The sequence below is a fragment of the Pogona vitticeps genome, chromosome ZW-PAR (assembly GCF_051106095.1).
Source record: "Pogona vitticeps strain Pit_001003342236 chromosome ZW-PAR, PviZW2.1, whole genome shotgun sequence".
In the NCBI taxonomy this organism is placed as follows: Eukaryota; Metazoa; Chordata; class Lepidosauria; order Squamata; family Agamidae; genus Pogona; species Pogona vitticeps.
In genome coordinates this window covers 2,706,988-2,727,679 of record NC_135800.1, presented here as the reverse complement: position 1 = coordinate 2,727,679, position 20,692 = coordinate 2,706,988, and the positions used below count along the sequence as shown (strand labels likewise).

Here is a 20,692-nt window from a genome sequence, read left to right as displayed (position 1 = left end):
GGGGAGATAAGAGAGCACTTTTCAAAGACTTGAATGGGAGTTATCCAGAGGAGAGACAGGATAGCCAACGCTTGGGGGTGTGTTCTTGTGAACGGGTGGATATCTCCGCGGTTTAGGTCTGTGGCTTGTGGAGCCAGAGGTTGGGAGTTTGAATCCTCCACTGGGCCTTCTTAGTAGGAGGAGGTGGACTCGATGATCCACGTAAGGTCCCTTCCAGCCCTGCGGTTCTAAGATTATTATTCTTCCCCAGCAGGGAGGACCAGCCCACCAGCCTCCGTTCACCGACAGTTCCCAATGGATACAACCAACGAAGGAGAACCCTTGCACTGATGTCACTCTGCAACCAGACAGGATGACATCAGCATGTCCCCTCCAAAAAAAAAAGGGTCACCACCGGCTTGCCCCCCAGGCTATCAGTGACCGGTCTCCCCTTACTGGCGTGCTCTGGGGCTGCTTACTTGAGCGGCTCGCTTCCCGTCCCCGCTGTAAAGCTACACGGCTCCCCGCGCATAAATTGGAAGGGCCGCCATTAATAATAAATGGAGCAGTACATCTTGCTAATATCACCTCCATCAGAGTGTTCCTACTAAATATTGATAGGCGAAACGGTTCGGCCGCGCATTTAAATACTGTTTGCCGTGCAGGTGAGAGGACAAAGGGGGACAGCGTCTCTTTAATTAGACAGGTACATCTGCTTAATTAATTTAGCCGTAAAGCCATTCCTCTCTCTTTCTCTCCCTCCCTCCCGTCCAACACAATTCTTTCATCTATATGCGGCCACAGATATTAGTTCCGCTCAGCCGGTTGCACAGAAACCGGAGCCGAACGAGGCTGGCTTATTGGGATGCAGCCAGCGCGTCCGCTCAAGAGTCTCAGGTCAGCGGTTAAAACACCCCCTGTTCTCTCTCTCTCTCTCCCCCCCCCCCCCAAGGGCTTCTGCCAGGCCTGGAGTACAGGCTGTCTGGGTTAGCAGAACACGCTAATACTCTTGTAGGGCTCTCCCTCGGAAACAACTCGAACAATTGACATTCATTTAATTATCGGGAAACGAACACGAGGCCTTTGCATCCGCTTTGCATAGTAAGAGGCCCCCATTAATGCGGGGAAAGGTTCAGCGGGCGAGGACAGGAATTAAGACTTTTATAATTGGAAAGGCAGTGCTTCAAAAGCAATTTGGGAACGAGACTGGATCTGATTAGCATCTGATTCCGGCCAGATAAACATGAGGCAAGAAGATTATGAGGAAAACAAGGGAGTGGGGGTTCGGACATGAGAGGCAAGAACACCTCACACCTCCGGATGTTAGCGTGATGGTTGAATGGCCCTTTTTGCGTTCCCTGGTTGGCTCCCAATGTCCGAGGGCCAGCACCGTCCTTTCTCGATTGTGTAAACCCTTGCTCTGTAGAAAAGGCGTTCAATGAGCTTTGAGGTTCAGCCCGGATAGGAAATGGATTCTCCTAGTCCTTATGCCCTGAGTGCAAGAGACAACGGGACCACCCTCTCTCCGATCTGCTTTGACTTGGATCCCTGCCTCGAGCAGGGGTTGGACTGGATGGTCTTTGAGGACCCTTTCCAACTCCACGATTCTGATTCACCACATTGCGTTGGCTTAAGAAGCCCTTCTGATGATGCTCCGGGAATGCAACAGGAATACAGGGGGCGAGGAATAAACGCAGGTCAAGGATTTTCAACAGGAACACCTTCCCTTCATGTCGTTGACCCAGGACCACAGCCGTTCATCTCTAGCCATTCTCAAGTGTTGCGACAAACATCCGTAAGGCGCCCGAGCATCATCTTCATCTTCCGTTCGGGCTCCTCCCAGCCACAACCTACAGTACATAGGACACTGCCAGCTTGGTGAAGGGTACCTTTTTTAAATGGAGGGCTGGGAAAGTGGACACATGCCCAAAAGCATTTAAGAGAGGTTCCGAAGGGATGTAAACCAACTGAAAAGAGAAAACGATGAGGGGGGGGGGTCTTTCTCCCTTTATTTCTGATCATCTCTCCTTTGGAGACCAATCCACCTAAGGATTCAGTCAGGAAGCAGAAGAGACAGGACCTGCTAAAAAGGAGAAAGGCTTGTAAGGTTTGGTGAAGCTTACAGGGGGCAGTTGAGAAAGGCGGCTCATGATGCTTCCCCCGAATCTGTCTGCTTGATCCCAGGAGACGTGATGAAATCCTCCAACACGTGGTACGGAGCCACGGCCCATATGGTGAATGCACCTTGGGATTTATGCACCCGTTTCAGTGGTTGGGCCAGCTGCCAAGCCGAAATCTTCATTTTGCCAGCTCGCCCAAAAATCGGGTGTCCTTGACAACCCTCCGCTCCCTCCCCCTTGTTAAAAGGCACATAAAGGCAACACGCACATACTTCTTTATTTAGAAAAGGACTTTATGGAACAGCGCTACTGTGGCAGGGTTGAAAAACACATTCTCCAGATTATGCTTGCACATTTGCAAAATAAGCCAACCATATATATACAGCATTAACATTCACAGTAACGTACCTCCCTCAAGGGACTTGGGAAATTCCAGGAAGTAAAGATAACACTGCCTATGTTTGGTCAAGAGCCGTAACAATAGAGAGTCAGTCGGTTGATTAATATTTCTTCTGGATTAAAAACACACACAAAAAACCCATGGGTTTAGTTTGGTTTTTAAACACGATACAAAAAAGTTTAACTTGATTAAAGAACGAGATCTTAACCATACTCCATGATGGCATTATAGTGTTTTATGAGCCCCAAAGAGCGCACGCTGGCAGAGTCAGACAAATCTAGAAATTACCAACGTGGCGATGTGTAAATATTCAGTCTTTATGCTGATGTGGCAAACAGATTTAAGGTCTTTTACACAACACGGTATATCCGGTGTCTGATTTTTTTAAAGGCCAAAATCCTGGTCCTCTGGAGTATGTAATCCTGCAGCTGTATTAAGCGAGAATGTAGTCCCTTTGAACGCGAAACGTTCAGATCGGCCCTTGACTAACTTCACGGAGACAGCTGAAGAAGAGTGGATTCAGTTTTCTCCTTCTTCTAAGGACTTTGTGAAGCTTTCTCCTGCATCAAGGGTCTCTGTTGAATCTCTCCACAGCTGTGTAGGCTAAACTGGTGGGCAGGGACAGAGGCGGAAGGAGCAAATTACTGAGCTTCGTCTCGTTTCCAACACACTGTGTTTGAGCAATCAGTTCCGATTTCTGGCAAAGAGTGATCCGTTCCTCCGCGCGCTGAGCAGGGGGTGAATCGAAAAGAGAGACGCAAGGGGCGAGGGCAGAAGCAGAGAGCGAAGAAGGCGGTTGCCCAGCTTGCTCTCGAGTTCTGATCCTGCCCACATTTAGCCAAGCAAGTGGTCTCAATTGAGGGGGGGGGGAAGAGTTGTCTTCTCCTACGCTGGGAAGAAAAAGGAAAGGAGGCCTCCCGAGGTGCTTCTGGGACTGAAAAAAAGGTGCCCACGTCCATCTTGGAGCAGAGCGTGGCCTGTTCGTGGCCTGCAGGTGACCCTTGTCCCCCCCTTATCTACTCTGCCAGTCTGGATTTCTTTAGCAGCGCTGATTGATGAGGCTTCGGCTTGGGAACACTCTCCCCTTGCTCGTCTTACCACCGCAAGAACACACTGTTCAATTTTTAATTAGGATTTTACACTGTTTTAATCCAATTAACCCAGTAAGTATGACTGTCTAATGCGTACCCATTAGGTCCTCTCAACAGGCCATGATCGGCGCTCTGGTGACGGGCAAAGCCGAGGAAGGAGAGCGGCTGTAGGGAAAACAGCATTTGCTCCTTCCGTCGGAAAACCGGAGCCTTTACGAAGCTGTTAGGGCGGGGTTGGATCCTGAGACTTGTCTGGTGGGATGCCGAAGGCTGCCATCACGTTTCCCACCACCACCAAACCCCCACCACCACCACATTTCCTACTTCAGATCTGTTTAACTAGAGACGGCCTTCGTGTTTGGTTAAAAATGAAAAAGGTGCAGCCTTCTTATCTCTGGTTGTGTGGGCCTGCCTAAGAGTATGAACTTGGGAACGTCAGCCTACAACGCAAGAAACAAAACCTTAAACTTCAGGTGCTGAGTAGGGCGCACCAGGTAAAAAAGGAAGAGGAGGGAAAGACACGTGTACGGCTGGATAGGTTGGTGGTTGAGGCCTCTGGCCGCGGAGGCAGAGGATTGGGAGTTCGATTCCCCCCCACAGAGGCTCCTTGACAGGGTCTGGATTGGATGTTCCATAAGGGTCCCTTCTAGCTCTCCAGTTCTATGATGATGATGTTAAACATCCAAATTAGGGTTCAGTAATTTTGCTGGATGGATAGCTCAGGGGTTAAGGAGAGGTTGGGAGTTCGATTCCCTGCAACAGGACCTCCCTGACGGGCTGGACTGGATGATCCCAGGGGGTCCCTTCCAAACTCTGCCATTGTAAGATGATGACGGACACACAGAGCCTCCTTTCAGAATCAAAACCCTACCAAGTGGCGAGGGGAAGGACCGGCACTACCCTCTCTCTATAACACCACTTTTTAAATTGCAGGAACTTGTACACGCAGCAGCGATAGCACTTAAAACTCCTACCAAACACACACGCACTGAAGCCTGGAGTAATCCCACGTACCATTCTGCTGCACAGGTAGATCCAGCCATACAGAGACGGAAATCTCTTTCTTCTGTTTAAGCCACTCCGCTGAAACCTACCTGAATCAGGTGATCGGAAAGTAGGCTTTGGCTGAGCTGAATTTCGAAGCAAACTGGCTGCTCAAGCCAGAAGTGGTGAAAAAAATTTCTCCTCCACCTGGACTGTTATTGGAGGAAAGCGATTCTTGGCCAAGCGCGAGTACAATTCTTGCTTAAAAAAAAAAAGGGTGGGAGGCTAGGAGACGCCAGTGTCAACAGAGAGGTGCTTATTTTTTAAAAGAAGTAGGCACAGGGGGTATCAAAATAACGGATGCCCAAGGTGTTAAGACAGCTCTGCACAGTGTGGAACGAGCCAGTTTTTAAAACCTGAGGTTCTGAGCGATCTTCCAGTTGCCTGATGCTTCTGGGAAGGAAAGCCCGAGACGCGTCGGTTAAACTCCGCAGTAGTAAAACAAAAATGGCCCAGTTTTCTTCACAGATGATGACTAGCATGCAAGATATTTTTAAAACATGCAGAAAACCCCGTTATTTCTAATAATTTAATAGTCTCTGGTACAGTTAAGTGCCAACGGCGGTCAAAAAAAGTTCAAGAGATGGGAAGTGCTGATCATCTGCCCACCCCAACCCCCAACCCCCAGGTAGGAGCTTGCTGTTCGGCATTTCGCTGCAGGCGGGCGTGGGGGGGGCACGGTGCGTTTCTCCGATTCCGGGCCCCGCTTGACGGAAAGAAACAAGCCTACGGACGCTGTTCAACTGGAACTAGGATCAGAACCGTTTCCAAAGTCCCAGTGTTGGAGTTTCCCATGCGATGGTCGCTCCTGCCTTCGTAAGAGTTGAAAAAAGAGACCTGGGACCCTCCCCGAGCATCTCCACCTCACAAGCTCTCCTGAATTTTTCTCCCTTGGGAGCATCTGCACGCCTGCGCCTTCGGGCGCTTCCCAGGCTGGGTGGACCTTCGGGTTCTCCGCTGGGAGCCCTTCGCTAGAAAACAGGAGAGTCACAGAACGTACAAGGTCCTTGCAACAACCTCTTGATCCATTCGGGATCTGGAAGTAAGAGAAGAAGCGGTTGGGTGGATGGAAAAAGAAAAAGGGAGAAAAACACAGGCTCAGGACAGGAAGGAAGGGGTGCTGCAAGGGGAACAAAAACATTATCATCTTCAAAACACTGCGCTCTGCTCTCCAAATAGTCCTGTGGTATTTCCAACACCTGCTCCCACCTCCCAGGTATGCAAAGGCCACAGATTCGTTTCAAACCACACTGTATTGTAATTTAACTAGCGAGTTTAATGTGCTGTATGATGAATTCTACTGTCCTCTGTTGGATGCTACCGTTAAGAGAAACAAGGTGATGTAAGGGTCAGAGGGTGAGGGAAAGATCCGGAAGAACCAGATCCGACTCCTCGCTGAGCCAAGACGCGCACAGAACCTACGACTCATCCACTGTCCGACTTACTTCACAGGGTTGCTGTGAAGATAAAAGGGGAAGGGGGACGGCGCGGAGGTTTTCGTTTTGAGCCCAGAAAATGGAAAGGTGAGATACAACTAATCAATATAAAGTGCCTTGGGAAGACCAACCTTGAACGGTGGCCAAGCAAGGCATTTAATTAAATTAAAACGAGCTGTAAATGAGCGATGCGACTCTGGCTACCCGAAAGGGCAGGCAGATTCCCCCTGCTATTGGAGTAACACCAAAGCAAGGCTCGGACGGCACCCGAAGCAGGGACGACTTGAGAGCCGCTAGAAGCCAAGGGAGGATCTGCCCTTAAAGCTCCACCAGCCTTTCCAAGATCTTTTAGGAAGATACTCACCAGCCGGGGTCGGATGCCGGGCGATGCTGTCACGCAACAGACACCTTCGGTACACCAAACTCTGGCAGGCCTGGTAGGTTAGAAAGCACCTGCAAAAAGCAGCACAGGGATCGCGACAGAATGCCACAGCTGTAAGGGTCACGCGAGCGGCATGCCATACCCGCAGGGAAGGAGCCAGGTGGAACTCCTCTGGGAGCTGCTTCTGTAAGGCCGGTGCCACTGCGTAGAAGGCCCTGCCTCTTGTGGGTGACTTTTGGGCCTCCCTCGGGGTGGCTACCCTGAGAGGGTCTGGTGGGTCAGGCAGACGACCCCTCCAACCCTCTCCTGCCGTTGAAACCAGAAGGTAAGGCACCCCGGCTTCCGAGAAGCAAACTCACCTGAGCCAAATGTGTCCATTGGAACAAACCGCCTGCTTGCGATCCGTGAACGGCAGGATCTGTTTGCACAAGCTGCAGTGCTCCGGGAAGGTCTGTTTGTTCATCTTCTTTAAGATATGCCCAATCAGCACCTGGGAACACACAGCAGTGGCGAAGGGAGAAGTCAGCTGCAGCACTTATAGGAAGAGACACATCTGCCTGCTGAAAAGGTGGGGGGAATCTCACAGGAGCCCGCGCGGGGCTCTGTGAAGAACACAGGATTGTAAAAAGCCCAAACCTGCTTAAAGCAGAACACAATGGAGCGGGGGGGGGGAAGCTAATGCTGGCAACTCAGGCAAAAGGCAGAGCAAATCATTTCTCCGCACGCCGCTCAGGTAGTCTGGGAAATTTAATTGCCCTTAATCCCCACGCATCTGGGGAAAAAATATATATATATTTATAAAGAGCTGATGGTTAATGGCAAACTGGAAGGGAACGTTGCCTCAAAGCGCATGTTACCACTCAGAGAACATGATAAAATACTTTTGAACCCCTTCTCTTCTGTCAGCGGAGTTTCCAGTCTTACCCTCTTAAGAGGGGGATTGAAAACACACACATACAGGATTTTTGACAAGCACACAATTGCATCGTTGCTGTTTATATAGGAACGCGGATGGTTAAAGTGCATTGCAGAGTCATGTGAATGAAAAGGTTCCTGTCCCCCAAGGAACTGAACAACTCAGATTTCGCCGGGAGGGGAAGGAAGAGAGGAAGAATTAGCTGGCTTCAGGAAAGCTTCTCCCGTTCCCCCAGAAAACGTGTGCTAATTTTCTGACACCAGCAAATGTTTGCAGGCTGCATGTAACAGCAACCCTGATCATTCTGTCTCAGATCAAGGCACTCTATTATGACTACAACACTCACCTAGACTGGGTGGCCTAAACCCAACAGCTGCTCTCTCCTAAAGAAGACTGATTCAATTCATTGCTGAAGGGCGAGTCAATGTAATTATGTATGCTTTTGCTCATCGGTTTAGCCGCTCCTCCTGATGGGAGGAGCCAAGGAGGGTTGACTGGATCACCGTGGTGGTTCCAAACAAAAAGCCAAATCGTGCACCCACTCTGGCTCATTGGCACCTCTACATGCAGCCAATTTTCATAACCCATCATTATTATTCTTTTTAAACACCGAGAGGCGCTTACCCGTGCGGTCCGGTCGTCATAACTTTCGTCAGACATTAAGAAGTCACAGACCCCTCTCGTAGGAATGCTGGTGTTTTCTGTAATCCACGTGTGCAAGTATACCTCACCCAGCACCCGCTTCATATGTTCCCGCGTCAAATGCATTTCTACCACTTCAATCTGGGTGTGGATCTCCAGAAGCCTGTTTTCCACCGGCTCCCGCCCTCCAAGGTCACTTGAGTGGCCAAGGGCGTCATCGCCCGTCTCCACTCCCCTGCTTGCTTCGCTCACGCGCCGCGTCCTGCTCTGTTTCGAAGTCCCCTCATCCTGCGGCTGCTCCTCGAGAGGGTCTGCCCCAGGGGAATGTGCCAGAAAGACTTTTGCGTCCTCGTGCGTCGGCCTCCACAAAGCCTCGGACGGCGCTTTGTGCAGTGACTGATACAAGACCCTCAAGAGGAACAGCTTGAAGCGCCAGAAATACGTGGAGCCAAAGGTTTCGATCTTTTTATCCAAGGCCTCCTGCAAGAATCGTGGGATGTGCTTCTCTTTCAGAATCTTCCAGCGGATGAGGTCGGTCAGGTCTACCTGCCGGAAGAGGTTCTGGACGGACGATTCCAACAGCTGAGCGGCAGCCTCCTCAAACGTTTTGAGGGTCACAAACTGGACCTGGTAGGTTTTGGAAATGGGATGGAGGCCGTTGGTCATGCCCTCTGTCGTTACGACCGCCAGGTAGGCCCCGCACGGACTCACCGCGATCCCGTGCGTCCTCACCGAGCCGAACACCTCCGACAAGCTGATCAGCTGGTGCTCGAATTTCAAGGCAGCGTCCGTGAAGATGGGGATCAGCTGCCGGACCTTCCCGTCCACGGAGCACGTGTAAACAGTGCCGTTCTGCCGGTCCACCGTCATGGAGACAATGGGCAGGGCGTGCAATCCCGTCACGTGGGAGTTATGGACATTCAAGCCGGCTTTGGAGATCAAGAGCAAGCACCAGAAGACGTAACAGCCCCGAGCAGCCACCACTAAGCTGCAACTACATTTCTGATAGGGATGATAGAGCGGGATGCTCTTGATACTGTGGACTGGCAACTGGTCCATCTCTTGCCACAAAACCACCGGCTGTCGCAGCGTGAAGTAGCCTTTGACCGCTTTCAGGTTGACGGGGAGGATTTTTATGGGCCCGAACGTGCTCCCTACAATGAGCCCACTCATCTTTCGGTTGCTGTGCTCGTATTCCCACCAGGACAAGACGCTGGGGGAGCCGATGCCCGACTCGATGGTGTTGCACGAGGTGATGGATTCTTTGCCCGTGAAAGGAAGCTGGAACTGCCAGACGGCTATGTTCCCGTTTTCGAAGACCACGGCCAGCAAAACGCTGCCCACATCCCGACACTCATTGTTATGCTTCACCTGCTGGGTGGTGCAGATCCCCGACCACTCCATGCGGACGGGCGTCTGCATGCTGTGTCTCCTCTGGAATTCGGAGAAGTCCCCTAAATCGGCCCGGGGGATTTCTCCCTTGCAAAGCCTGTAGCCGTTTTCACACAAACGCTCTCCGTAGAGTTCAGTCAAATCAACCAGCTGCACCCACTGAAGCCTGTTCAGGTTAGCGTGGATGGTCAGTCTGTTGTCCATGGTCAACGCGGCCAAAAGACACCGTCCGTTCGCGTCGCAGCCCAGCGGAGACCAGCTGGCGTATTTGTAGCCTCGCATGGAAGGTAGTAATTTCCCTTCCGGGTTGAACACCCTGTCTAGCATGAACGTCTGGCTGATCGTGGGATCCTTTGAACTGGCAAACTTTTCCTTACATACCGCAACTTCTTTTTTGGAACCAACCTGGGGGAGGAGGGGGGGAACCACACGTTTCATTAGTGAGTTCAAAATGAAGGTTAATGGGTTACCTGCAAAAAATAATAATTGCCTACTTGATCAGATATTCAGCTAATGAAGCAGGTACTCAACACAGCTGAGTTGCACCATCTTCTCCTCTTGCCATACAAGGAAGAAAAAAAAAGAGAATACACTAAAACTTTACAAGCAGCGCGAGGGTCCCAGAAACAATCCTCAGCGGATACAGGGGTGTTTATACTACAATTCCAACCAGGGCTGGCAATCCCCTTCACCAGGGAGGAGCCTCTGCTTAAACCACCACAATCATTCTTGTTTTCTCACTCCAGAAGGGTCTGCCAGGAGGAGGGAAAAAGGTTCCTCCCATTTAACAACCTCCCCCCAAAATCCCTTTTGCAAGAAGCCAGCCAGCCAGGCCCCGGGGGCTAGACCAGCCTTCTTTCCCCCCCACCTTGTGGCAGGGAGTTCCACAAGCCAGCAAGGGGGGCGTGGCTTTTTTGAGGGGCGGGGACAAGAGAGCGCGCCTGCGCACTTCCACCCTGTGTGTGTATATATATGTATGGTTCTCCCCCACCTCACCCCCCCCCCCCGCAGGCCCACCTTGAGGTGACAGGCGGCGGCCGGGGCTGGGACGGCGGTGCGGTGGAGGACGAGGTCGGCGCCTCCTCCTCCTCCTCCGTGGACGTCGCTCAGCTGCTCGAGGACGGCGACGCTCCGGGCCGTGGCGACCGAGACGCGGTGGTCCTCGGACCAGGCCAGGGGCTCCAGGCCGGTCACGCTGTGCTGGAGACGCACCGCCGGTTCGCGGCGCACCGCCGTTAAGCGGAACCCGGCGCTGCTCCCGCCCGCCGGGCCGGCCTCCCCCTCAGGGCCCTCTTCTTCCTCCTCCTCCTCCTCTTCTTCCACCGGCGACGGCTCGAGCTCTTCCTCCTCCTCTTCCTCTTCCTCAGGCGAGGCGGCGGCCTTCCCGGCCCCGGGGCTCCCCTCAGCAACCATAGCAACCCCGGCCGCCGCCATTTTGCCGCCGGCGCCTCACAGGAGAGCCTCCCTCGCGGGCCACGCCCCCTTTTTCCCTTCTGACGCCTTTGCGCAGGCGCGGCCGCGTGGGAAAGGACCCCCCCCACTTCCCCCTCCCACTCTGGGGGGGGGGAATAGGTGGCCAGCGCGGTGCCTGCGCTTAAAAGCCCCCTCTCCCCCTTCAGCGGGAAGACACGTGCGCGCCTTCGCCTTGTTCGTGTGAATCGTCATATTTCCTTGGTGAGACACGCGTCGGGGCGGAAGGTGGTCCAGGCGCTGCGGGTGAGTGCGTGCCCTAGCCCTGCTTGGGACTCAGGGAAACTGATTTAAAAAAAAAACCCTAGTCATTAATTAATAATCCTAATTGCTAGTATTGGGCTATTTGCAATAATGTCTTATCTGTTCGTCTCATTATTAATGGCAATGGGCATTATTGTTACTCCCCCTCATAGTTCATATTGTCATTATTATTATTAATAGGCCTTGCTCTTAGGTAGCGTTGCTAACTAGCACTAATGAGGTTAATTAGCCATTATTGCTGGATTAACTATTATATGTTATTGTCGTTACTGAGGCAGTAACAATAGTACTGTATCAGTTACTAGTAGTTAGCAGTGTCTAGTATTTATAATTGCATTTTGCTTCCATGTTGGCATTGCTGTTATTGGAACTCCTTTTCAGCAACATTTTTAAAACAGGGGTTTTGGTTTCTTTGAAGCTTTGGCTATTTGATTTAATTTGATTTTTGTTCACTTTTTTTTTTTTTGCCTTTTCCGTCTGTGCCTCCCGTCTTATGTCCGCACAGGGTCTGATCCATCCGGTAATGCTCACGTGAATTCAGAAAAAAAAGAGAAAGTATCATCGTTGGTCTCTACTGTTATTTAAAAATTAAAAATGCAAGTAATCTGACTTTTAGAGGTTGTTGATGTGGCTGTTTTCCAAAGGAAATCTTGCTAGGTGCCTGGGTCCGGAGCCCTTCCACCGGAGCGGCCGCATAGGGGTCTGGATGGGACCGTGACTCAAGGCGCACCACGCCGCCGAAGGCTGGCGGCCGTTTCTCAGCTTCTCCCCTTTTAAAAAAGCCTGGCTTTAATTTAATTTTGATTTCCTCCTCCTTAGGAGGCCTCCGGCCAGAAACTCTTCCTTGCTCCCAGCCGCCATGGAGACGGAGGACGGCTTGCTGATCAACGCGCACTCCTCGGTGCCTCCTGGACCATCCCAGCATCCGAAAGGATGGAAGACCTGCTGTAAGCCACGACGTGGCGAGGAGAAAAAGGTACGGCTTCGTGGCAACGGGCAGGCGAGGACTCGAAAGCCGAGCTATGCCTTCATTCTTTTTTCCCCGGGATTTTGACGGTGCTTTGGTAACATGACGAAAGAGTTGGGAAGACGAGTAACGAGAACTGATCTGGGATGCTCGCCGCGCTGAACCACGAAACACATTGAGGGACCTCTGGCGCCTTGATCTCTCTCTCTGTCTCGGACTGTCCGGTGTGATTTAATTGATCTTGTATTTTACTGCTAATGAGGGCGGGGGAATGCTTGGAAATGTTTTTCCTTCCTTCTGTGCCAAAGCAATGCGGCTGTTGCTGGGTATTGTTTTGTACACCTTGAGTTGGAAAGGGTGTCGTTTTGGATATGCCTTGTTTGCTTTTAAAAAAAGCTTTAGGCCATCCTTAGTTTTCTCCCACCCCCTTTATTTTCACAACAAACTTGGGTAGTCGCTTAAGGTGAGTGGCGAGTTCTTCTCAGGCTTTTCATGGCTCAGTAGGGGAATTTAAAGTGGTTTAAGTCTCCGGCTGTGAAGCCAGAGGTTGGGAGTTTGATTCCCCCGAGGTGCCTCCTTGACTTGATGATCCAGAGGATCCCTTCCACCTCTGCAATTCCGAGATTATTATTATTATTATTAGTTTCTCCGCCATATTTCAGCATTGGTTCAGGTTGTAAACTCCTCTGTACCCGCCCACTGCCAGCATCTGTGCCACTGATTTTAAGCAGCTGTTATCCTGGAGCCTTCAGCGCATAAAGATTTCTCTCTCTGCTCTTTGAAAAACTTCAGATATGAACGATGGCCTGTCAGCTCATGTGTTGAGGAGTTCTGTGGGGTTTTTTAGGGTCATGCTTAATTCCAATATTTGCTCTGATCTGTCATGGTAAATGAGTTTTCCCAACGTGACAGCCGGCTGATATATTGGATTCCTGTGTTGCTGCTACTCCTTGGGAGTTAGTGGGAGATCTTTGGTTTATCTGCTGGGTGCCCAATGGTGCCAAACTATTATTTGGTGTGCCACAGTAGAAGGGTGTGCATGCTTTGTCAACCCAAATGGACAGGAGCAGTAATTTGGTGGTTTATGCTTCCGCCTTTGATCGAGTACGACTTAATGTCACTCAGACCCTGAACAATAGGCAGTCTTAAACAGGAATGATTTAAACCAGTCAGTTTCAGGAAATATGGTCTGAAGTTGGCTTGTTTGAAACTAACCAGGGTTTAATATTAACCATGGTTTGTTGACCTGGGTGATGCAACAAACCATGGTTAAGCTGAAACTTGAATGCAATCCCCTCTGGGTGGGATGAAGATAATGGAGGGCGGAATGTGCAGCCTTCACTGTGGTTTGTTCTTCTGTTTGTCACTAAAATTGTTCCCTTTGTTATCCTGTTTCCTTGTTTCCCCCCCCCCTCTCAAGACTGTGAAAAGAAAACTGGAGCAGCCACAGGAAGTGGTCTCACTAAAGCGGACGTCAGTTTCACCTTCACCCCAAACCAAGCAACTACCGAAGAAGCCGAAAAGTGGCCTCAAGGGATCTGGGCAACCAACGCCTCCTTCGAAGAAGCCTTTGACTGACGTGAACGGTGGGAGCAGGCCTTTTGTTAAGACTTCTTCTCTCTTCAAAAACAACCCTGAGATACCAGACATTCAGAGGTATTTCACCCCAGTTTCCTTAAAAGAAGTAAAAAACGGGCTTACAGACTCTGTAGAAATGCGAGAGTAGTGTTACCTTTATAAACCCTTAAAATTAACTATGCCAGCTTTTGTGGATTAAGATTGTCCATTATTTTCAATAAGATTCTAAAGTATGATTTTAAAAACGACTGAATGATTGTTATCGCGATCCACGGGCAGAATCCTTTTATGGAAACCTACTGCCATTAAGCCCGGCGTTGTATGTCTCGGTGGCTGATTGCCACGAGTTCAGAAGTGGGCGATCTTATTTCCTGCCCGAAACTAGCAGTGCGAACCGGAGACGCCGACTTCTTCGCGAATTGCAAAATTCAGTGCGGAAATGTGTGTTGCTAGACTTGATTAAAATTAATGAATTTCAAAAAGTGAACATTTTGATTCTGATATTGGTTCCTCAAATATCGGCCTTCTCGGATGCTGTGGATTTCAATTCCAGAATCGCTGGGCGTTGGTGGAGATAAATATGTGTAAAATTCAGCGAATTTCCACCCTTATGAAATGAACCATTTTTTCCCCCTGTTGCATGATAGCCTTGTGAATTTTATTTTATTTCTTTTTGCAAAATGAATGCCTTGCTTCATTCCTCTTACAGAATGTCGGTGAAACAGGTACAGGAGAAAATTTTTACTTCCGATTCTTTCAACCAGCTGCGGCTTCACCCCCATCTAGTAAGCGCTTGCTTTTATCATCCTCTGTGCAACACGGCGCCCCGCTCCATCGGTTTTGACCCTTGAAATAAAAGCATCCAGAGGGACATCTTTTAAACTTTAGAAGCAATATCTAGTAAACTCTTAGAAACAAGGGTAAGGGGCGAGGTGGTTGCGACTTGCTTCTTTCTTAATTAAATTTGTGTCTTCTGCTTAGGGCAGTCATGTAATTTAATGCAACATGACTGTTACTAAATCATTGAAATGCTTGTTTGAGTCAAATAATTGATCTTGTCATTTCCCCATCCTTTAGGTTTCGACAATAACCTCGGTTTTGAAGATCTCTAACATGACCAGGTAAAAAAAAAACTTAGCTGCGAAAGTAACACTAGGATAAATTCAGACATTTGGTTGAATTATACGTACGTGAACTGATATTTCTGCTTTTAAGTACCGGGGAAAAGGAGAAAAAAAACATGGTACATTCATTTGTTTATTTAATAATTTTCTAACACCCCCCCAAGGGGGGTGATGGTGTCAGTGGCTTTTGTTAACTCATATGAATTTTAAAAATTATAAAGTGACGACCCTAAGCAATCGCAAGTTGCTGGAACCGCTTTCTCTAACTTGACATTCTCTAAGTATCTTAAAGTGCAGTCCCCTTACCTTGCAGTGGGGATGATAGGTATTGTAGTGAAATATGCTTGGAGGAAAATTTGTTGTTACTGTATTTTTTCAAGTGTATGCAGTACCTAAAAAACCTCCAGCCATTGTTCACAACTGCAGAAAGACCATTGTATCCATGGGATATCGGTTCCGAGCTCCTTCCTGCCCCCCGCAGATGCTGGAACATGCGGATGATAGTGAACGCTACACATAGCATAGTCTCTAGCTCCCTTTAGTAGCCAGTTCTAATAAATACACCCTGGAAGTATGTACAAATAGGTATTTCTGGGGTTTTTTCTTTCATATCTTCAGGCAGCGGATAAGTGAATCAGCAGATATCGAACCCGTGGATAAGGGGGTCTGGTTCATTATATGAACTGGTGAAACAGCTATTAATGCTCTGTTTCCACGGAGATTTTCATTTTTCTCTTCTCTCTTTCCTCTGGTGCTTGCTAAACTTGGCTGCCCAGTGTTCAGAAGCAGACGATTCCTGTGCTCCTGGAGGGCAGAGATGCTTTGGTGAGATCACAGACTGGTTCCGGTGAGTGTTGAGCCATCTCTTATTTCTGAGGGTCAGGAATGCTCAGGGTTGGGCGGGTTTTACAGGGTGAGCCTTTTTTTGGCAGTTGGAAGAAGCATAGTCACTTTTACGGACGTGTAGCCCCGGAGCAGTGCTTCATAGAGAAACCTTCCTGCAATTTTATTTTCTCCTTTACTGCTGAAAAGGGTCACCATAAGTTGGAATCAATGTGGTGGCACACGATTATTATGGGAACTGTATTTTGCATTGCCTTTATGGAGGGTCAACGTTGAAATTAATACTTCCCTCTTCTTATAGGGAACCAAATAATGTTTTTTTATCTACTCCCTATTATCCCAATTTTCTTAAAGGTAAAACGCTTGCCTACGGTGTCCCTCTCGTACAATCTTTGCAACGAGCAGAGCCCAAAATACAGGTAGGTGTGCGGCAGCCAGAGATCTTTGGTTCGCTCTTCTATTTGTCTCTCTTGCATTGACCTATGTGTGTTGTGGTACAGTGGCGCCTCGCTTAACGACGTTAATTCGTTCCAGCGAAATCGCCGTAAAGCGAAAATAATAAACCCATTGAAACACATTAAAATCTGGTTAATGCGTTCCAATGGGATAAAAACTCACCGTCTAGTGAAGATCCTCCATATGGCAGCCATTTTCGGTGCCTGTATAGCGAGAAATCCGTTCCTAAGCACAGCGGGGAGCCATTTTGAGCACCCGGTGGCCATTTTGAAAACCCGCCGATCAGCTGTTTTGATTGACGTAATGTGCAGAATCTATTCCGGAAGCAGGGAACTGATCTTCGCAAAGCGGGAAAAAAAACATTTAAAACATCGTTTTGTGATTGCTGTTACGATCGCAAAAACATCGTCGTAGACCGGATTTGTCGTAATGCGGGGCAATTGTTAAGTAGGGCACGACTGTACAGTGGAACTAAGGACTCGAAAGACCTGGGTTTAAATCTCCTCATGGCCATAGAAACATACCAGGTCTTGCTAAGATAAATCACTCCTTAAACATCTCGGGCATCTGGAAAATCCTGAAAAGGTTGCTCCAAATCAGAAGCAGCTTGACGGCACTCAACAGCAGCCCCATGTTTCAAGTTTTGATCGCTTGGTTCTCCTTCCGTCTCTCTTGTTTTCATAGCGCAGCGATGGGCCCTACGCTCTAGTCTTGGTTCCAACCCGAGAGGTAAGTAACATTTTCACACGTTTTCTATTATATTTCTCTTATTTCTCTGCACTGTTTATTTAAGAAGGCCCTCTCGTCTCTCTTTGCTATTCTTTGGAAGTCTGCATTCCGCTTTCTGTAACTTTCCCTCTCTCCCTTGCATTTCGTTTCCCTTCTCTCCTCTTTATAAGGCCTCACTGGACACCCACTTTGCTTTCTTGCCTTTCCTTTTCATTGGGATGGTTTTTTGTTGCTGCCTCGTGTAAGAGGTTACGAGCCAGGAGGCTCGTAACATGGTGAGAGCATTAGAATGCTATAAGTCAGAACCGATGCTGAAAATGGTCGGGGACACCTGATGTTTGCACCAATTAATGAGATCTAATTCCCTTCTTCTCTGCAGCTGGCCCTCCAGAGTTTTGAAACGATCCAGAAACTGTTAAAGGTAAGGCTTGATGGCAGAAAAGGGCACGTTTTCGTGCTCTGCTCACTTGGCCTGAGATTTATCTGGGTTTTGTTCCGTCTTTCTCTCTGATAATTTCTATGAGCCAATCCCCGGCAAAAACCTGTCCCGCCCCCTCGCCTGAATGGGCGATCAGCCAAAGAGGCGGGGCAAGGACCTTGTACTGCCGTGCAGACGAACTGAGACGAACCTCCGAACTGTGCCCATCTCTCGTCCTAAAGCCTTACCTCTTTGTTTCCCAAAAGTTTTTACTGCTTTCCTTCTTCCCCTTTCCGTTCCTGCTCTGTCTAGCCGTTCACCTGGATCGTGCCCGGCGTCCTGATGGGAGGAGAAAAAAAGAAGTCGGAAAAATCCAGGTAGGGTGCCGGCTTCATCAAATTCTGTTTTTTTTCCCCCGTTTCCTTTTTGAGCTCCCTCTCTTCCCTTCGGGTTCTTTCATCTGCCACTCTCTCCCGGGGTGTCTTAAAAAAAAATTTGAGTGCAGAAGGAGGCGTGTGACTCCAGATCAGCTTGTGAGTGCTCCCCACCGTGTGTCTTACAGCCGACGGACGGCCAAGCCAGCAGGAAGTGTGTTCACATCTCTCTGCTTTTAAAATGTTGATGAGAGTTTTCGTCCTCGATGATCGCCGTTGCTCCCCATTGGCTCGTTCTGTTAGTTTCCTTCTTTTTTTTGGGGGATGGATCGATCTCCTCCCCCACTTTCTCTCCTAAATCTTCCCTTTCCCTCCAGACCTCTTGCAAAAATTCTACATTTTCTTAGCAGGAAAGGCTTGAGCCGGCAGTAGAAACAGCAGCTTTAGTGGGGGCTGTGGTCTTCACGGCAACCTAAAGATGGGTTTACCAAGAGCAGTCAAATGCTTTTTGTTTTGCTGTTGCCGTGTAAGCACAAAAATGCACGTCACATAACTTGTGCAAAATGTGGACGACTTCTGCTTTGTGGTATGGGCCTTGAAGAATCATAGAGGTTGCTTTTTGGGTGGTGGGGTGGAATAAGCTATGTGCAGAAACATCCAACAGATCTCTCTGCCCATAGCTTATTTTCCCTTAATTTTAGGGGGAAATCCTGGGAAACAGACGGTGATTGGGGTCTTAGATAGGTACCCCATCCTTGATTATGGTAGTTTTAATTCAGGGAAAAATAAGCATCTGGTGCTGATTCAGGAACCACAGATTACAGTGGTGCCTCACATAATGAGCGCACCGTTTAACAACGAATCCGCATAGCGACGCGTTTTTTGCTATCGCTAATGTGATCGCATTACCGATCTTCGCATTGCGATTGTTTAGAAAACAGCTGATCGGCGGTTCCAAAATGGCCACCGGATCAGCAAAATGGCCGCCTGCAGCGTTTTCGCGCCCTGCCCTCGCTTACCGGGCAACGAAAATGGCGGCCGGATGGGGGAATCTTCGCTTACCGGTGAGTTTTTCCCCAATAGGAACACATTAAACGGAGTTTAATGCGTTCCTATGGGGTTTTCCCCCCCACATAGCGACAAATCCGGATAGCGACGTTAATCCTGGAATGGATTAACGTCGCTATGCGGGGCACCACTGCATATCCGTGCTGAGCCCTTTCCTGGAATCTTGGGGTACCCTTCTAATTCTCAAAGAGCAGCCATGCAATTTGATAGAATAGGGTAGAGTCCGCCTATTGGACCAGAGAGCTCACAACTGAGTCATTGATTCGGTGGTTCTGTTCTACCTGGAAGCCACTGCGGGATTTAAATGCCATGTTAATTTAATTTTCATTTTTCTTTTTAACTTCATTTCTATTCTTGTCTGTTGTCAACCACTCAGAGTGGCCATTGGTCAAATGAGTGGTATAGAAATCGAATGGATGGATGGATGGATGAATGATTTCTTGTTTTTCCCCAATGTGAGTCTGAATCTAGTCTGGAGGCAGCTTAACTTCCCCCTTCCAGCCAAGCCCACTCTGAAGATGTTCCCTTTTTTTGCTCTATCAGAATACGTAAAGGGATAAACATCTTGATTGCCACTCCGGGCCGCCTGGTGGACCATATAAACTCCACGAAATGCCTTCATTTCCGCCGAGTCCGGTGGCTGATCCTGGATGAGGCCGACAGGTAAGCCGGTTGGTCACTGAGTGCATTGCTGTTGACTAGGAGATCTCCCTATTGGGGGGTTGGGGGAAAGGAGGGCCACCCTCTTTTTTATAATCCATGTCATGATTTATACCAAAGATGATGAAACAGAGGCTGTCTTAACTTTGGCCACATCTTGAGAAGGCAGGATTTTCTGGAGAAGACAGTAATGCTGGCAAAAGCTGAAAGCAGCAGGAAAAGAGGAAGACGGGATAATGCGAGATAAACTGACACCCTCAATGAAGCCACTGGCTTGCGTTTTTCAAGAAATCAGCAGGGCTCTTGATAACAGGACAGTCTGGAGATTGCTCATCCAGAGATCCTGGATCTCAATAGAGACGCAAAACGTTTTATGAAATGAAAATAAGCAGCTGCTTTATATCAGGAGTTGAGGTCTTCTTTTGGTGAATTTATACATTCTGTATTCATTCTGTTTCACAGAATCCTGGATCTGGGTTTTGAGAAGGCCGTCACTGCCATCTTGAACGCTGTAAACGCAGGCGGTGAGAAGCGTCAAAATGTTCTTTTATCAGCCACGCTTACGGAAGGTAAGCCCTGTGGTGTCGGTTCCCTTTTTTTAAATTGGGGTAGCCAACCAAAAGAAAGTGATAAATGGGACAGATCCCCATAGGACCACAGTTTGGAGGTTTGGTTCCGAGCGCCTCCCGCCCCTCTGCGGATACTGAGAACCGCGGAAGAGCGGGACATGATACATTGCATGGTCTCTGGCTCCGTCTAGTGTCTGTGTCTGGTAAATACACCCTGGAAATACTTATTCCTGGGAGGATTTATTTAGTATTTTTCTGGCAGTGGATAAGTGAATCAGCGGATATTGATCCCATAGGTACGGGAGTCTTCCTTTATCACCCGCCCTTCCATTTGTTCAGTTTCCTTGAGATTTCAGTCGTTTTTCACCTCCCTGTGTTAGGAGTTTCGAGGTTAGCAGACATCAGCCTGCAGAATCCGGTCAGCATTTCCATGGCGGGGGAATCGCAAGGCTCGGACGGCGCCCACCTGCGAGTGACTGCTCGGGAGGGAGATGTCGGTCCCCCTACAAGCGTGGAAGGGGAGGGTTTTGCTGTGCCAGAAGAGCTACAACAGAACGTGGTGGTCGTCCCGAGCAAGCTGAGGCTGGTGATGCTGGCGGCTTTCGTCCTGGGGAAATTTAAGGTGAGACCCTGGCTCATGGCGCCTGGAGGGGGCAAGAAGGCGGGCCTTCTCGGTCCCCGTGTTCTCATTGGATAAAGAAGATGGTTGGTTCCATGGGCCGACCAACGGTGTCTCCCGGGTGCAGCCCCACATGGAAGGCATTGCGGTA

At 49.2% G+C, this 20,692-nt stretch overlaps 3 protein-coding genes across 7 annotated transcripts in view; 2 read left to right on the top strand and 1 right to left on the bottom strand.

Moving 5' to 3' along the window:
- AK8 (adenylate kinase 8) overlaps positions 1-2,623 on the top strand; it is a 66,973-nt gene extending 64,350 nt beyond the window's left edge. Inside the window, exon 14 of one of the 3 annotated variants that reach the window (XR_012082220.2) lies at positions 254-2,623. Coding sequence is in view for 1 of the 3 variants with exons in the window: in XM_078382806.1 (XP_078238932.1) it covers positions 251-356 (106 nt within the window). In the remaining 2 variants the exon portion in view is untranslated. Of the gene's footprint in view, positions 1-250 lie in introns of all 3 variants that reach the window. The other 2 variants (XR_012082219.2, XM_078382806.1) reach the window with 2 other exon arrangements.
- On the bottom strand, positions 2,357-10,925 carry GTF3C4 (general transcription factor IIIC subunit 4). Its single transcript, XM_020794842.3, has 5 exons — positions 10,420-10,925; positions 7,993-9,807; positions 6,812-6,942; positions 6,435-6,523; positions 2,357-5,670 (listed from the first exon to the last, which is right to left on the bottom strand). The coding sequence occupies exons 1-5, from the start codon at positions 10,834-10,836 to the stop codon at positions 5,606-5,608; spliced, it is 2,517 nt and encodes an 838-aa protein (XP_020650501.3). The 5' UTR covers positions 10,837-10,925; the 3' UTR covers positions 2,357-5,605.
- A 37-nt stretch (positions 10,926-10,962) lies between these two features.
- Positions 10,963-20,692, top strand: part of DDX31 (DEAD-box helicase 31) — a 38,959-nt gene continuing 29,229 nt past the window's right edge. For 2 of the 3 annotated variants that reach the window (XR_013539679.1, XM_072984918.2), the window contains exons 1-13: positions 10,963-11,118; positions 11,956-12,112; positions 13,524-13,759; positions 14,391-14,466; positions 14,759-14,802; positions 15,582-15,652; positions 16,003-16,067; positions 16,789-16,833; positions 17,213-17,254; positions 17,564-17,628; positions 19,237-19,356; positions 19,816-19,922; positions 20,303-20,544. Coding sequence is in view for 2 of the 3 variants with exons in the window: in XM_072984918.2 (XP_072841019.2) it covers positions 11,996-12,112; positions 13,524-13,759; positions 14,391-14,466; positions 14,759-14,802; positions 15,582-15,652; positions 16,003-16,067; positions 16,789-16,833; positions 17,213-17,254; positions 17,564-17,628; positions 19,237-19,356; positions 19,816-19,922; positions 20,303-20,544 (1,230 nt within the window). In the remaining variant the exon portion in view is untranslated. Of the gene's footprint in view, positions 11,119-11,641; positions 12,113-13,523; positions 13,760-14,390; positions 14,467-14,758; positions 14,803-15,581; positions 15,653-16,002; positions 16,068-16,788; positions 16,834-17,212; positions 17,255-17,563; positions 17,629-19,236; positions 19,357-19,815; positions 19,923-20,302; positions 20,545-20,692 lie in introns of all 3 variants that reach the window. The other variant, XM_078382800.1, reaches the window with a different exon arrangement.

Excerpts from the sequence above, each read along its gene's own strand:
- GTF3C4 (XM_020794842.3), bottom strand. The coding sequence starts at position 10,836 with ATGGCGGCGGCCGGGGTTGCTATGGTTGCTGAGGGGAGCCCCGGGGCC. Across the intron at positions 6,943-7,992 it reads ATGACGACCGGACCGCACGG|GTGCTGATTGGGCATATCTT; the intron begins GTAAGCGCCTCT and ends GTGTGTTCCCAG. Across the intron at positions 5,671-6,434 it reads CCGGCATCCGACCCCGGCTG|ATCCCGAATGGATCAAGAGG; the intron begins GTGAGTATCTTC and ends TCTTACTTCCAG.